The sequence below is a fragment of the Trichechus manatus genome, unplaced genomic scaffold (assembly GCF_000243295.1).
Source record: "Trichechus manatus latirostris isolate Lorelei unplaced genomic scaffold, TriManLat1.0 scaffold00221, whole genome shotgun sequence".
Taxonomy (NCBI): Eukaryota; Metazoa; Chordata; class Mammalia; order Sirenia; family Trichechidae; genus Trichechus; species Trichechus manatus.
The window spans coordinates 410,293-426,343 of NW_004444157.1; the positions used below are offsets into that span (position 1 = coordinate 410,293).

A 16,051-nucleotide genomic window follows, 5' to 3' on the forward strand; every position below is an offset into this window, starting at 1 on the left:
GGGAAAAAGCCAGTCCCCAGAGAAGCGGCAGAAATGGCCAACAGCCCCTTAAGCAAGTGCTGCCCTTCCCTGGCAGGCTCAGGGTTCCGCAAAGAGGGGAGAGTGACAGGCCCCGGGGGTGGTGATGTTAAAGGGACTCGAGGTGAGGAGAAGGGGGGCGGATAGGCGGGCCTCGCCTGACTCCAGGGCGACCGGAACCCGCCCCGGGTGGGGGCGGAGCCGCGCGGCGACGAAGCCTCACGTGACTGGCCAGCGCCGACTCGCGCGCCTCCCTCCACCGGCCCACTGGCCGTTGGTCGTCCCTTCTCGGTACCTGTTCCCGGCGGTCCTGCGGGCGTGCGGGCTAGGGGCGGCCCAGGAACCGGGAGGCGGAGCAGGTAAGGAACCCGGAGGGGGTCCCTGGGGCTGGTGGCGGGGGTGGGGGGAGAGGCAGACGCGGGCGGAACTCCCTCCCAGGGTCCGGCAGCCCCGGGCGGAGCAGCGCAGAGCCCGCAGCAGCAGGTCCGGGGCTGCAGCCCCCACGGCCCGCCGCGAGCCGGTGCGTGTGGGTGAGAGAGCGGCGGGCCTCTCCTGTGGGAAGGGGCTGGCCGGCCCTGCAGGAGGGGCGGGCCCGAGGCGACGACCTTTGGGAAACACCTGCCTCTCCCACCGCCGCAGGCTTCTCCAGCACCCCGCGCCGCCCGGTCGTCTTTCTTGCAGAAAATGGTGGTCAGCGGGGAGGGAGAGGCGGGTGCGGGCGGCGAGAGGGGCCGGTTCGAGGGGCCCGGGGTGGCGGCGGGGCGGCGCCGAGCGTTCGGCCGCAGCAGCCCCGCCCCCCGCCATCTGCAGGTCTGCGGGTCCAGGCGGCGCACCTGGCAGCGAGGATCGGGAGGAAGACGAGGAGGAGGAGACTGCCAGGATAGGCCCAGGTCGGTGCGAGGGACCATGGGGGGGGGGCGGGGCAGAGCCCAGTCTGAGACCCCGACTGTCACCCCAACCCCCCGCCCTGTTCTCCATTTTCGTGTCTGCAGATGCCTGGCCAAGGAGCGGCAGGAAAAATGGTGGGCTTGGGGGAGGGAGGGGAGAGGACTGGGAGCCCCCTAGAGGGCGCCCTAGTCGCTTGGATGGGAAAAATGAAATTAAACCTTTGAATATCCAGGGCTCTGAATGGTAAAAGGTGCATAGTAGGGCCTCTGTCCTCGGTGCTGATCAGTCCAGGAAAGGTTCAGTCCCTTCTCTCAGCTAGGGATGGATTACCCAATAAGCAAGGTAAACACTGGTTTACTTGTGATTACTTACTAATCTGTAGTGCACAATTTGACCTGTTTTTCACCATGTGAAATTGTGCACTACAAATTAGTAAGGAGACACAGTTAAACCCTTGCTTACTGTAAGCCCGTGCATACCTTGCTTTCTGGTTAATCCGCCTCTGGTTGACTAGAGTCTTGCTTTTGCTCCTAGGAGTAATGGAGTCCAAAGAGGAACAAGCGGGCCAAAATCTCAATGTGGAAAATGCCCTCCAGGAAAATGAAGAAAAGGACGAAAAGGAGCAAGACGCTAACAAAGCAGAGCCCTTGGCACTCCCTTTGGAAGCTGGTGAATACTGTGTGCCTAGAGGAAGCCATAGGCAACTCCGAGTTAGGCAGCCCATCCTGCAGTATAGATGGGACATGATTCAGAGGCTTGGAGAGCCACAGGCAAGGATGAGAGAAGAGAATGTAGAAAGGATTGGGGAGGAGGTGAGACAGCTGATGGAAAAACTGAGGGGAAAGCAATTGAGTCATAGTCTGCGGGCAGTTAGCACTGACCCCCCTCACCATGACCATCATGATGAGTTTTGCCTTGTGCCATGAATTCTGATGTTAATAGGTAGACCCCTGCTTCCTAAACTTACGTGTGTAAGGCACCTTTGTTGTAAACCTTTCGATGCTGCTTGTTTCTGATGGGTCTCCTATTACCAGCTTCTGACTGAATGTCGTGTTTTTGACCCAGTCTGTAAGTTTCTGTCAGCAGGGGAGTTTTACCTATTGCCTGGAAACATGCTCATTATATTGTGAAGTTAATAAAGCAGTTTAAAAAAGCAATCTCTGTATTTATTCTTTTTTATTTCAAATCTTACATTTATATTTTATAAAATATAAACAGTGTAAGAATATATAAAATATTACAGTGTTCATTTCATTGTTGAATTATGAGTGATTTTTATTTTCTTGGTTCTATTTTCTCATTTTTCAAAACTGAACACATTAACAAAAGAGCTTGACTGCCTTATTAAAATAATGTAAGAACTTACAAAATTGAGGTTATGACAGTACCTCAATTTTAGGTTACCTCAGGATCTTATTTAGCAGTGTAAACTTGATAAGAGACATTGCTTTAAAGATCATTATATTTATCAGTAATATGAGGGTAATAACCACCTCCCAGGGCTGCTGTGTGGACCAAATAAGTTTTTTAACTTTCTCTAAGCCTTTGCTCCTACCACCACATGTATGACCCAACCCTTTAGATATTCCCTTCAGCTATTTGAGGAAGTTCCCAAAGTGAGGTCTTCCCTATACTGAAAAACAAGTCAATGGACTGAGAGGTAAGTATTTCCATTCCTTTGTTGCTATGCTCCAACCCCATGCTCTTTCCTGGGTATTGCTCTGTCTTCTGAGTCTTGCTCCCTACACTGGCCACCACCACTGCAGATGTTCAGGAATTCTTAAGGAGAGAAAAGTCCCACTGATTTCTCCAGAACCCACAGTGGATTGAACCCTCACTCAGCTTTACAAAGGTGTGGCCAAGTCCCCTCTCCCTGTTTAGCTTCATGGCAAAACCTTATCTGTCTGATTTTCTTTCTCCTTAGGGTGAATTCTCTCAGGAAACCTCCCCAGTTCAGCAGACTGTGCAAGACACGTGAGGGAACACAGATTGCTTTGAATCTGAGACAGTCCTTCCTCATGCCAGCCAACCTCCACCTGAAACCTATGAATGTAAAGAATTTTATTATCCTATATTGAGTTAAGCAGAAACCCTGGTGGCTAGTGGTTAAGAGCTATGGCTGCTAACCAAAAGATCAGCAGTTCAAATCCACCAGGTGTTCTTGAAACCCTAGGGGGCAGTTCTACTCTGTCCTGTAGGGTTGCTGAGTTGGAATTGGCTCAATGGCAACAGGGTTTTGGGTTTTTTTTTGTTTATATTGAGTTAAAGGAGCCCTGGTGGCACATTGGTTAAGTGCTCAGCTGCTAACTGAAAGGTTGGCAGTTTGAACCCACCCAGCAGCCCCACGGGAGAAAGACCTAGCGATCTGCTCCTCTAAGGATTACAGCCTAGAAAACCCTATGGAACTGTTCTACTCTGTCACATGGGGTCACTATAAGTCAAAAATCGTCTTGATGACACCTAACAACAACAACATATTGAGTTAGATGTCAGGAAGTCACATCAATGAATCAGTGGATTCCTAGATGTGGGGTCTTTATGAGAAGTCCATGGGAGGGCCACTGGGGTTAAGTGTCCCAGTTGAGCCTGGGAAACAAAGTTGCCCTCAGAGTATGCTAATCAGGTGAAATATACACATATTATGTATGAAGACAGCCTTTTGTGGAAGTAAACTTAGAAGCAGGATTCTAGAACGGATTGGCAAACCATAGCCCATGCACCAAATCTGGCCCACTGCCTTTTTTTTCTTTTTTTGGCCTACAAGCTAAGAATGGTTTTTACATAGTTAAATGGTTGAAAAAATCGAAAGAATACTATTTTGTGACATACGACAATTGTATAAAATTCAAGTGTTTGTGTCCATAAATACAGTTTTATTGGAACCCAGCCATGCTCATTTGATTACATACTGTCTTAGCTGTTTTCGCACTATAGTGGCAGAGTTGAGTAGTTATGACAGAGACTGTATGACCTGCCTGCAAAGCCTAAAATATTTACTATCTGGACCTTTACAGAAAAAGTTTGCTGACCCCTGTTCTAGAATATAACAGTGCAATAACACTTATGAAACCAAAAGGAAAAGTGAATAGGCAGATGAAAATATCATCTAACACAACAAACCTCAGACATCATGAATCATATGCCTAAACAATGCCAAAGCTCTCCCTCCTCCAGGTGCTTGAGACGGCAAGGCAAATTTATGCAAGACAGAAGTTTATAAAGGGAAAGGCCAGAGTTGAAAGGGCAGGAAAACTGATAAACCAAGAGGCTTATGCCCTACCAGACTTCTTATTCCTGATTGCCAATGTCAGCACCAGCTTCTGTGGAAAAGAGAAGCATTCTGGCTTCAATGACCTAAGGGTATTCCGCAATCCCTTCATGAAGAGAAACTGGAAGCTCACATCTGAACTCCTGGCATATCCATGATAGAAAGTTAGACACATATGCCCAGGAAAATGCACCTCTCTTGCATGTCGAGGCAGATCCAAGTTGTCCTATCAGGTTCAGAGAAAGATGGGTTTAGGGTTCCAGTCTCAAGAGAGAGCAAGCCCTCTGCTACCCAGCTTCCTTTGGCTCTTAACAGAGTGTTTGAGTCTGAAGAAGCATCTGAGGGATTAGTATGTGAGTGGTCACGGTCTATGTACAATCCTCAGGCAAAAAACAACCAGCAGTAAGTGAGCAAAAGGCAGTAAAGGAACAGGGACATGAGGTTCCCTTGAGGGGAGCAGTCATATCCAAGGTTCTGCCTGTATTTGCCTATTTATGTCATTTCTACATGTTACATGGTGGGCCTCCTTTTCTCTCTCAGTGTGGCCATTCTCCACAAAAGGGATAGACAAATTTTTCCTGTAAATGCCTGAAATTTCTGGCAAATAGCACACAGTGAGATTAAGGAATGTGCTCCGGACCCCTGGCAGAGGTGGCTCTTCTCAAAGAAAAAGGAAGTCCAAGAAAATAGTTTGAAATGTAGCTAGGGATTGAGACCATCAGGGTTTGGTACATCATGCGCAGTAGATACTTGTTGAATGAGTGAATAAATGAAAAACTAAACAAGATAAATATAGATTTAGTGGTATTCAGCAAATGGTAAGTATACATTTTTGTATTTTTACATGTTTCTAACAGAATTGAGATGATAATGAAGATAATATCTCATAAGTTCTTAAAAACAATTACCTTTTTTTTTTTTTTCCTTAACCCAAGCCCATTTAAAGAAATCCAGACGATAAATTTATGGGCCACCTTGTGACCAGAGAAAGCATTGCAGATTGAACCTTCTAGTCAGGGCAGATTAGCGAGGAGACACAGCCCCTGGACTCTTCCAGCAAGTTCAGATAGCACATAAAGTCATAAAGTGTGCTCTGGTTAGAAGTAAAATAAAGCTTTCATGATTAATCATCATTTTAAACATTAAGCCACATTTCTGCTTCCAAACAACAAGGAGTAACAGGGACTGAATTTCCTTCCCTAACTGAAACAACTAAAACCTGGACAAATTATATGAAACAACAGTTTTCAGTCATTGAACACCAGGCAGTGCAAGACAAAGTTCCTGATAGAGGAGAAACAAACAATGTGAGCCTTACTATTGCCTCCAGATTATCGTCTGGGGAGAGTTTCCAGGCTGCTGTACAGAAAAGGGAGCCCAAGAGGAGATCAGTCATCTTAATTTGAAAAGACAGATGTGGGAGTCTAGGGAAGCCTAGAAGGCTACAGTTCTCAGGAATGAATACTGCTGAAGAGAGAGCTATACTAAGAGAGGGCTCATGAGATCTGTACAAGGTATTCTTCAGGTCTTCAGCTGAGTACTAATCAATTAATGAATATAAGGTAACTGTCGAACTTTGAAGCCCTGGTAGCACAGTGGTTAAGGATCGGCTGCTAACCAAAAGGTCGGCAGTCGGAATCCACCAGCCACTACTTGGAAACACTGTGGGGCAGTTCTGCTCTGTCCTATAGGGCCACAATGAGTAGGAATCAACTAGATGGCAGTGGTTTTTTTTTTTTTTTAATCAGGTGCTTCTGGGTGGTACAAATGGTTAAGCACTCAGCTATGAACTGAAAAGTTGGTGGATCAAATCCATTCAGATGCACCTCAGAATAAAAGCTTGGCAATCTACTTCCAAAAGATCACAGTCGTTGAAAACACTTCCACTGGAAGCACTTCTACTCTGAAACACATGAGGTTGCCATAAGTCAGAATCAACTTGATGGCAACTCGTTTTGTTTTGTTTTCTAGTCAGAGGCTGGGGAAAGAATTGCCCCAAAATGTTTTTGTTTGTTTGTTTTAACGTGTGCAGAGTTCACACAGGGCTGATAATAGTTTGTGTCCCCATGAGTCAGAGTGGAAAACTCTCATAAATCATGGGTAGGTACTCAGAAGAATATTGCCTCAGTAGGTAGGGCAAAATCAGCCTAGACTGAAGGCTGCTCTGATCCCACATAACAAAGCTTAAAATCAAGCCTCTAAAGTAGCAAATTGTTTTTACGTACTTAACTTCATCCCAGAAAAAGCTCAAGAATATTTATAGGGATACAAAAATATCCAACACTTAACAAGGAAAAATTCACAATGTCTGGTATCCAGTGAACAATCACAAGGCATGCAAAGAAGTAGGAAAATACCAACCATGATGAGGATAAAAATAAATCACTAGGAACAGACTCAAAAATGACATTAATGACAGAATTAGTAGACAAGGGCACTAAAATTATACTTAATTATATTTTATATGTTCAATGAACTGGAGGGAAGACTGAACATGTTAAGTAGACACATGGAAGAGTTTTTTTTAAAAAAGATCCAAATCAAACTTTTATAGATAAAACTACAATGTCTGAGAAGATAAGTGCTAATTGGAATTAACAGGAGATTACACACTGCAGGAGAAAAGATCAGTGAACTTGAAGACATAGCAACAGAAACTATCCAAAATGAACACAGTAAAAAAGACTTAAAATATAAATAGCATCAGTAAGCTATGTGACAACTTCAAGTTCCCTAATGTACATGTAATTGGAATAGCAGAGGTAGATGAGAGGGTGAGAAACAGAAAATAAATGTGAAGAAATTATGACTAAAATTTTTATAAATTTGATGCAAGCTATACATTCACAGATCCAAGAAATTCAACAAAACTGAAGCACAAGAACTAAGAGGAAGACTAAACAAAGGGAAATCATGATCCAATTGCTTAAAATTATTGATAAAGAGAAAATCTTAAAACCACTCAGAGAAAAAAGAAATATTATATACAGAGGGGCAAAGATAAGATAAACACAGATTTTTTTTTGTTGGAAACAATGCAAAACTTAAGGCAATACAGCAACATCTTTAAAGTACAGTGAGAACAACAACAACAACAAAAATCTGGAAATCTAACTGAAGATGAAAGAAAGACACTCTCAGACTTAAAAACTAAAGAATTCATCACCATTAGGCCCTCACTACAAGAAATGTTGAAGGAAGTATTTCAGGAAGAAGAAAAATGATGCCAGATATAAATCTTGATATACACAAAGAAATGAAAACCACTAGAAATGGTAGCTACATATGTTATTTTTTTATTTTTTATTTATTTAAAAGATAATTAACTACAACCACTATGGAGAACGGTATGGCACTTCCTCAAAAAACTAGAAATAGAAATACATTATGATCCAGCAAACCTACTCCTAGGTATATACCCTAGAGATCTAATAGCAGTGACACGAATAGACATATGCTCACCAATGTTCATCGAGGCATTATTCACAATAGCAAAAAGATGGAAACAACCTAAGTGCCCCTCAGTGGATGACTGGATAAACAAAATGCGGTACATACATGCAATGGAATACCACACAGCTATAAAGAATAATAATGAGTTCTCGAAACATAAAGTGGATGAATCTGGAGGACATTATGCTGAGTGAAATAAGTCAGTCACAAAATGACAAATATTGTATAATCTCACTTTTATAAAAAGACAAGAAAAGGTATACCCACAGAAATCAACGTTAATTGACGATTACCAGGAATAGGAGGGGAGGGAGGGAGAATCACTCTCTAGATAGTAAACACTTGTTATTTTTGGTGATAGGAAAGGAATACCGCATGTGGGTGAAGTGTGCACAACTTGACCAAGGTAAATGATGACACTAAGAAATACACAAGAATAAGGGACCTTTTTGTAAATGGTGTAACATATGCATTTTTGCAACAACAGCAATAACAACCAAAAAAATGTGTGTAGTTACATAGGTAGATATGACTGTGTATAGTGTATAGGAAGGTAGATGTGTGCATATACATGGGCACATATAGGTGTATCTGTAGGCATATATATGTATGTATGTGCTGTGTATATATGAATATAATATATATATTCACATATATGAATATATATATATAAAATAAAGCACATAGGGGGCATAGCTACAGATACTTCCTAAGCATAACGAAACACCTCATGGGCTTGGTGTACTGGGTTGGAAGCCTTAGGACCATAGTCTCATGGGACAACTTGGTCAATTGGCATAACATAGTCCATAAAGTTTATGTTCTACATCCTAATTTGGTGAGTAGCATCCGGGGTCTTAAAAGCTTGAAAGTGGCCATCGAAGATACAACTATTGTCTCTACTTGTCTGGAGCAAAAGAGAAAGAAGGAAACCAAAGACTCAAAGAAGAAACTAGTCTACAGGACTAATACCCTACATGAACGATGGCCTCATCTATCCTTAGACCAGAAGAACTAGATAGTGCCCGGCTATCCCTACTGATCATTCTGACCAGGGACACAATAGATGGTCCCAAATAGAATGGGAGAAAAATATAGAACAAACTCAAATTCTTAAAAATGTCTGGTAGAGACTAGAGAAACCCCGGAGACTATCACTCTGCAATACCCTTTAAACTTTGTACTGAAACCACTCCCAGAGGTCACCCTTCAGCTAAATAACAGATTTGGCTCATAAAATGAACAATATCACCCATGAGCACTGTGCTCCTTTAAAAAATCATCTATATGAGACCAAATGGTCAACATTTACCCTAAAGCAAAGATGAGAAGGTAAGGAGGGTGAGGGAAGCTAGGTTAACGGAAATAAACAACCAGAATGGAAATAATGAGAATGTTGACACATTGTGGAAAATGTAACCAATGTCACTGTCTTAGTTATCTAGTGCTGCTATGACAGAAATACCACAAGTGGATGGTTTTGGCATAGAGAAATTTATTATCTCACAGTTTAGGAAGCTGGAAGTACGAAATCAGGGTGCTGGCTCTAGGGGAAGGCTTTCTTTCTCTGTTGGCTCTGAAGGAACGTCCTTGTCATCAATCTTCCCCTGGTCTAGGAGCTTCTCAGCAAGGGATCCCGGGTCCAAAGTATGTGCTCCACTCCCGGCACTTCTTTCTTGGTGGCATGAGGTCTCTCTCTCTCTCTCTGTTAGCTTCTCTCTTTTATATCTCAAAAGAGATTGACTCAAGACACAACCTAATCCTGTAGATTTGAGTCCTGCCTTATTAACATAACTGTCTCTAATCATGCTTCATTAACATTACAGAGGTTAAGATTTACAACACATAGGATAATCACATCAGATCACAAAATGGTAGACAATCACACAATACTGGGAATCATGGCGTAGCCAAGTTGACACACATTTTGGGGGAACACAATTCAATCCATAACAGTCACTGAGCAATATGTATAGAAACTGTTAAATGGAAACCTAATTTGATGTGTAAACTTTCACCAAAAACACAATAAAATATTATCAAAAAGAGATATTTGGCTGTGTAAAGCAAACATAGTAACGGTGTATTGTAGGATTCATAACATATGTAGAAGTAAAATGTATGTCAATAATAGCACAAAGGTCAGGAGTGGGAAAATGGAAGTACACAATGGTAAATTTCTTATTCTATACATTAATCTACAATCTCCAGTATGGATTACACCTCAACATAAAGAAAACAAAAATCCTTACAACTGGACCAGTAGGCGATATCATGATAAACGGAGAAAAGATTGAAGTTGTCAAGGATTTCGTTTGCTTGGATCCACAATCGATGCCCATGGAAGCAGCAGTGAAGAAATCAAATGACATTGCATTGGGCAAATCTGCTGCAAAGGACCTCTTTAAAGTGTTCAAAAGCAGAAATGTCACGTTAAGGACTAAGGTATGCCTGACCCAAGCCATGGTATCTTCAATCACCTCATATGCATGAGAAAGCCTAACAATGAAAAAGGAAGACTAAAGAAGAATTGATGCATTTGAATTATGATGTTGACAAAGAATATTGAATATACCATGGACAGTGAGAAGAACGAACACATCCATCTTGAAAAGTACAGCCAGAATGCTCCTTAGAAACAAGGATGGGAAGACTTTGTCTCACGTACTTTGAACATGTTATCAGGAGAGACCGGTCCCTGAAGAAGGACATCATGCTTAATAAAGTAGAGGGTCAGCAAAAAAGGGGAAGACTCTCAAAGAGATGGATTGACACAGTGGCTGCAACAACGGGATCAATCATAGCAAGGATTGTAAGGTTAGTGCAGGACCAGGTGGAATTGCATTCTTTTGTACATAGGGTCGCTGAGTCAGAACCAACTCCACGGCACCTAACAACAATCTTTTGACATATGAGGCAAGAAGACATCACTTGTTATAGATGGGGAGTGAAATTTCCCCACCAGTGTTGGCAGAGGAGTTTATTTAATTTCTTCTTTCTGTAGTGGATGATCTTGTAAAGATCAGCGACTAAGTTTTGGACAAGTGGTCATCTGGGTGTTTCCAAAGTCTGTCTGTGTGGATAAAACATTCAAGTTTCTTCCAATTGACTTCTTCATGTTTTTCAGGTTTTGTCACCTGTATGAGTTTCTACCTTAAATATGACCATCTCCTTTGGCCGAAAAAAAAAAAAAGCTTCTAAGGGGTCATACACCTGTTTTCCAGTTTTAATTGGTCACAGCTGTTGTCCTAAATCCTGTGGTTTTCCATAACATACCAAACTCATGTACTACTCAAAAAGCATATCTACTACTATCTATTTAGATGTTAACTCTTGTTTTTAGCCAAAGAGCAGGCTCTTGTGAAAGCCACAAGTTCAGGGATTTGATTTGACTTTGTACTGGGTAGATGCTTATGTTCTGTGGGATTTTGAAAATCTGTAATGGAGTATCCTTCCCGCAAATTCCTCTCTGAAGTATCAAGCATATGAGCCATCAACAAATAGGGCAAAGTTCTGAATTTGCAAGGGAGATTTCTGAAAGGGCAGGGCAAGAGGATGATTGAGGCTCAAATGGCCATAATGCAATCATGCAGTTGTCCTTCAGTTGGGAGAGGAAGGAGAGTGGCAAGACTGAGATTTTGACAGCAGTGGGTAGTGATGTGAGAAGAGAGCAAGAGAATTTCATAAGAGGTGGGCTGAAAGGCCAAAAAGTGTTGGGTGCTTTCAGTTAGGAGAAGGGTCTGAACTGCATGAGGTATGTAGATTTTCAGGATATGGTCTAACACAATGTTAACTGTGACTTGAACTAATTTTGCAGTTACTACCACTGCTCTCAATCAAGGAGGAAAAGTTTGAGCTACAGGATATTTGCTGTTGTTGTTAATTGCCATCAAATCATCTCCAATTCATGACTACATGTACAACAGAACAAAATATTGCCCAGTCCTGCACCATCTTTACAATTGTTGGTATGCTTGAGTCCATTGTTGTAGGCACTGTGTATTTTTAGTGCCTTCCAACCTAGGGGGCTCATCTTCCAGCACTATATAGGACAATATTCTGTCGTGATCTGCAGGGTTTTCATTGGTTAATTTTCAGTAGATTTCCAGGCTTTTCTTCCTAGTCTGTCTTAGTCTGAAAGCTCTGCTGAAACCTGTCCACCATGGGTGACCCTGCTGGTATTTGAAATACTGGTGGCATAGCTTCCAGCATCATAGCCATGCACAAGCCACCGCAGTACAACAAACAGATAGGTGGGACAGGATATTTAGGTGAGGCTAAACTATCCAACCGACCTCTGATTTCTGTTATGTTTTTGAAAAAAGACGCCTAAGGCATATTCTTCTTTTTCATGAACAAATAAGGAGAAGAGCAAATGGTAGTCAGAAAGCACTAAAGTGGGTGCAGAAGAAAGGGAGATTTTTTAGGAATTCAAATGCTGTTATAGAAAGTAAATCCCATTGTAGAAGTTCAGGTACAATTTCTTTAGTCCTGTCATATACAGGGGAGGCTATAGCAGAGAATTTAGTAATCCACATCCTACAATAGTCAACCAATAGTCAATTATCTCTTGCTTTCAGGTAGGGAGTAGTTAAGAGTGGTCTTTATGTGATCTAGGAATAAGATATTACCATCAGGGAAAATATCATGGCCTAAATGGTGCACTTAAGAGCAACCGAGCCAGACTTGATCTCTTGAAGTCCTATGTCTCTTCTGAGCCAAGGTTTTTAATAAGTATTGGGTGTCTTGCAAAGAACTGCTGAATTTTATAGAACAAAAAAGGAGGCCATCTACATATTGGATGAGGGTTGAATTGCAAGGGAAGACCAAATCATTTAGATTTGCATTTAATGTCGGGGCAAAATAAGTGGGGAATTCTGTAAATCCCTGGAGCATAACTTTCCAAGTATTTTGTTGATTTTCCCATGTAGAGGCAAATAGATATTGGGGAATTAAAGTGAAGCAATATTCTGAAGAAAGCAGAACACAGCTCAACAACAGTAAAATGAATGGTATTGGAATGCATGGAAACAAGGATAGTACTGAGGGTTGGAAACAAAATAAATCTGGGTTTTACAATTTTGTTTATGACTCACAAATCATGGACCAATTGGTTATACTTTCTGTCAAGTTTTTTTTTTAATGGGGTAAAATAGGTGTGTTGCAGGGGCTGGAGTTAGAAATAAGAAGCTCCTTGTCTAGGAGTCCTTGAATAATAGGTCTGGGACCTTCAATTGCCTCAGGTTTTAGGGGATACTGGCGCAGTTTAGAGAGGGGCATAGTGGAGTCTACATCCACCTTTAGAACTCTGCTTCCCACGTGTGCCCTATGTCTGTTGTTTCCATAGCCCAAAGTAAGTCAGGAAAGTGAGTGAACATGTTTTTTGAAAGTAGGGATTGTCAAGGGCTTTGGAGGATATGATGGGGTAAGAAAACTGGAGTGATTTCTCAGAGCTGTTAGAGAGCAAAGATGAGTGGGGGAGAAATCCAACTTCAAAGGTTAGTCCCTTGCTTGGATATAAAATACTAACATCTTAATTAGAAAGTAGATCTCTTCCTAATATATTAACAGCAGTTTCAGATCCCTAACTTATTATCAACTTAATAAAAATCTATGTTGGGCATTGTGGGGTCCAAGAGATACAGAAAGGGGTTTAAAAGGGGCAAACCATGTGGTAGCTTGTTTAACACCACCACAGATGGTTTGTGTACTCTGAGGGATTACGGTGAAGAATTGTGAGGTGTTGAGGGTGCTGTAGGCTGCTCCAATGTCTACCAGAAATGTAATGGGGTGCCCATTGACTGAGATTATTATTCTCCCTGGTGTATTCAAGGTATTTGGAATCAGACAGGAGAAGATCCCTCAGAGGGTAGTCATTGGTACTCCTCTGATTTTAGTTTTTAAAATTGGGCCATCTTTAGCCCAATGTCCTTTTTCTTTCCTGTATCTACAGGTGTCTTTATACATTAAAGATACTGATGCAGTTGAGAATGACCATAAGATTTTGACAATTTCTCTCAAGTTTTTTAAGTTGAAAAGCCAGAGCTAGTGTGGCGTGGATTTAATTCCATCAACCTGGACATCTTCATGGTCTTGTGCTAAAGCGTGGATCAGAGAGAGGGACATTCTTCCAATTAATATGATGATTTTGAATAGCCTATCTCAATTTTGCAAAGAGCCCATTAATAAAGCTGGTGACTGGGACTTCCGGGCAACATGTCACTATAGACAGAAGCACCACACCATCCCTCCACAACAAAGATCCGATAAACTAAGTCAAACAGAGACAAACGTCGGTCCTGAAACCCTAAGCATCAAATGAAGAGATAAAGAACTCAGCCAAGCACCAAATGGAATAAGAAACCAACAGAGAACAGAGAGTGAGGAGAGATACATGCAGAGGTCCCTATCAGCTAACATAGCACGGATTTGCCATCTTGGACTCCTGTCGGAGATCAGCAAACAGGGAGTATGGGAAAGCAGCTTCATGGAGCTCTCAGCAGGAGACAGAACAACCAGTAACCAGCAATATATGCTTTCCCACGCCCCACCCTTCTTAATCCGCACTTGGCTGCCTCTGCTTCCTGCAGCCACAGTCTCGTGGACAGGAGGCAGCGGCTTCAGCCTCGTGGCACTTGGATTACACCCACTCACACTGGCCGGCTCCATGAGTGCCATTTGTTTGTTGCTGGTGTTGCTTTTTTCCATTTCTTTTGGTTTCTTCCATAACTCTCACCATGTCCCCCTCCTTTCTCTCAAATACCTGGCTCTGTTGCCATCTTTGCCTCTCCTTGAAAGGCTGTAAAACACCGCTCAACTGTGGAACTTCTCCCAGCCTGCGCCACCACACTGGTGGGATCCCCAGGGCTTTTTTTGTTTGTTTCTTCATTTTGATTTGTTCTGTTTTGATTTGTTTGTTTTCTTTTTCATTTCTTGGTTTGGGAGACCCTTCTACCCAGGCTGTACTGTACAGCTTGGGAGCTACTTCCTCAATCTACACAGCTGTGTGGTAGGATCCCTGGGGGTATTTCTTTTTTCTTTTTGTTTTCTTTTCTCTCTTTTTCCCTTTTTGTCTTTCTTCATTTCTCAGTTTCTTGTCTCTCTATACTTACCTTCTCTTCCTGTCTCCTAAATACCTGGCGTTGTGTGATATCTCTACCCTTCCTAGCCATGCTGTACTTCAGGGCCTAAGAGCCATTTCCCCAGTCTTTGCAGCTGCACCAGTGGGATTCTTGGGGGCTTTTCTTTTCCCTGATTTTATTTATTTCTTTTCTTTTACCCTTTTTCTTTTTTTTTTTTCTCTCTGTTTTTCACTATTTCTCAGTCTCTCATCGCTTCCACTCCAACGGCAAGCTCCTGTAGCACTCTTTTTTGTTTGTTTATTTGTTTTTGGCACCTGTTTCTCTCTCCTCTCCCTCCTCTTTCCCATACCCAACTTAACTCCACAACACAATCTCCACTCTCCTTCCTGCCTACCTGCACTTTGCACTGAACAGCACACCCCCGACCAGCACCGGCGCAGCCTACTGGAACCTACCCTGCACTGATTCCCAGCCCTCCATGTAGGCCCTACTACATGCCACAAACAACCTACCCCAGCAACTTCCCTTCAGCTGCACCTGCCCTACTGGATCATAGCTGAGCGACTGAACATGAACATTGGACAAGGAGGTGTAAAGTATCGTGCCCACAGGTGAGCAAACAACAAAGAACTCATGGCCCGCTGCTCAGACATAACCAAATAAAACAAACAAGCAGGACAAAACAAAGAAATCTACAATCAATAAACAAGGAAAATAACTACTGAATGTCCCGAAGACAACAGACAATATCAAAACATACACAAAAACGGGACAGGATGGTTCCAGTAGGCGTCCAAAATAAAACACCAGATGACTTTACAGTAGAAGAAAAGGCACTAGAACTGCCTGATAGGGAATTCAAATCTCTAATATTCAGAGCTATCCAAGAGTTGAAGCAAAAAGCAGACAAAAATGAGGAAAAAATAGGCAAATTCATGGAAAAGGCAGACAAATTCATTGAAAATACAGACAAAAAATGTAAGATTCAAGAAAATAATACAGGAATAAAATGGCAAAATAGATTCACAACTAGAAATCATACAAAAACAACAATTAGAAATCCAAAAGATAAATAACAAGATTTCAGAAATGGACAATGTCACAGAAGGGCTGAGGAGCAGGTTTGAAACAATAGAAGACAGGATCAGTGAAATTGAAGACAAACACTTGGATACAACTCTGTTTGAGGAAAAATTAGAAAAAAGAACAAAGAAAAATGAAGAAACCCTGAGAATTATGTGGGATACAATCAAAAGCAAAAATTTGAGAGTGGTCAGAGTTGCAGGACATGCGGAGAAAACAGAAAACACAGAGAGGATCATTGAAGATTTGTTGATTGAAA

At 42.1% G+C, this 16,051-nt stretch overlaps 1 protein-coding gene across 1 annotated transcript; it reads left to right on the forward strand.

The window, feature by feature from the left end:
* The first annotated feature begins 224 nt into the window (after positions 1-224).
* BEX2 (brain expressed X-linked 2) lies at positions 225-2,053 on the forward strand. Its single transcript, XM_004388894.3, has 3 exons — positions 225-377; positions 829-908; positions 1,441-2,053. Exon 3 carries the CDS (start codon positions 1,446-1,448, stop codon positions 1,830-1,832), a length of 387 nt encoding a protein of 128 aa, XP_004388951.1. The 5' UTR covers positions 225-377; positions 829-908; positions 1,441-1,445; the 3' UTR covers positions 1,833-2,053.
* The last annotated feature ends 13,998 nt before the right edge of the window (positions 2,054-16,051 follow it).

Excerpts from the sequence above, each read along its gene's own strand:
- BEX2 (XM_004388894.3), top strand. The coding sequence starts at position 1,446 with ATGGAGTCCAAAGAGGAACAAGCGGGCCAAAATCTCAATGTGGAAAAT.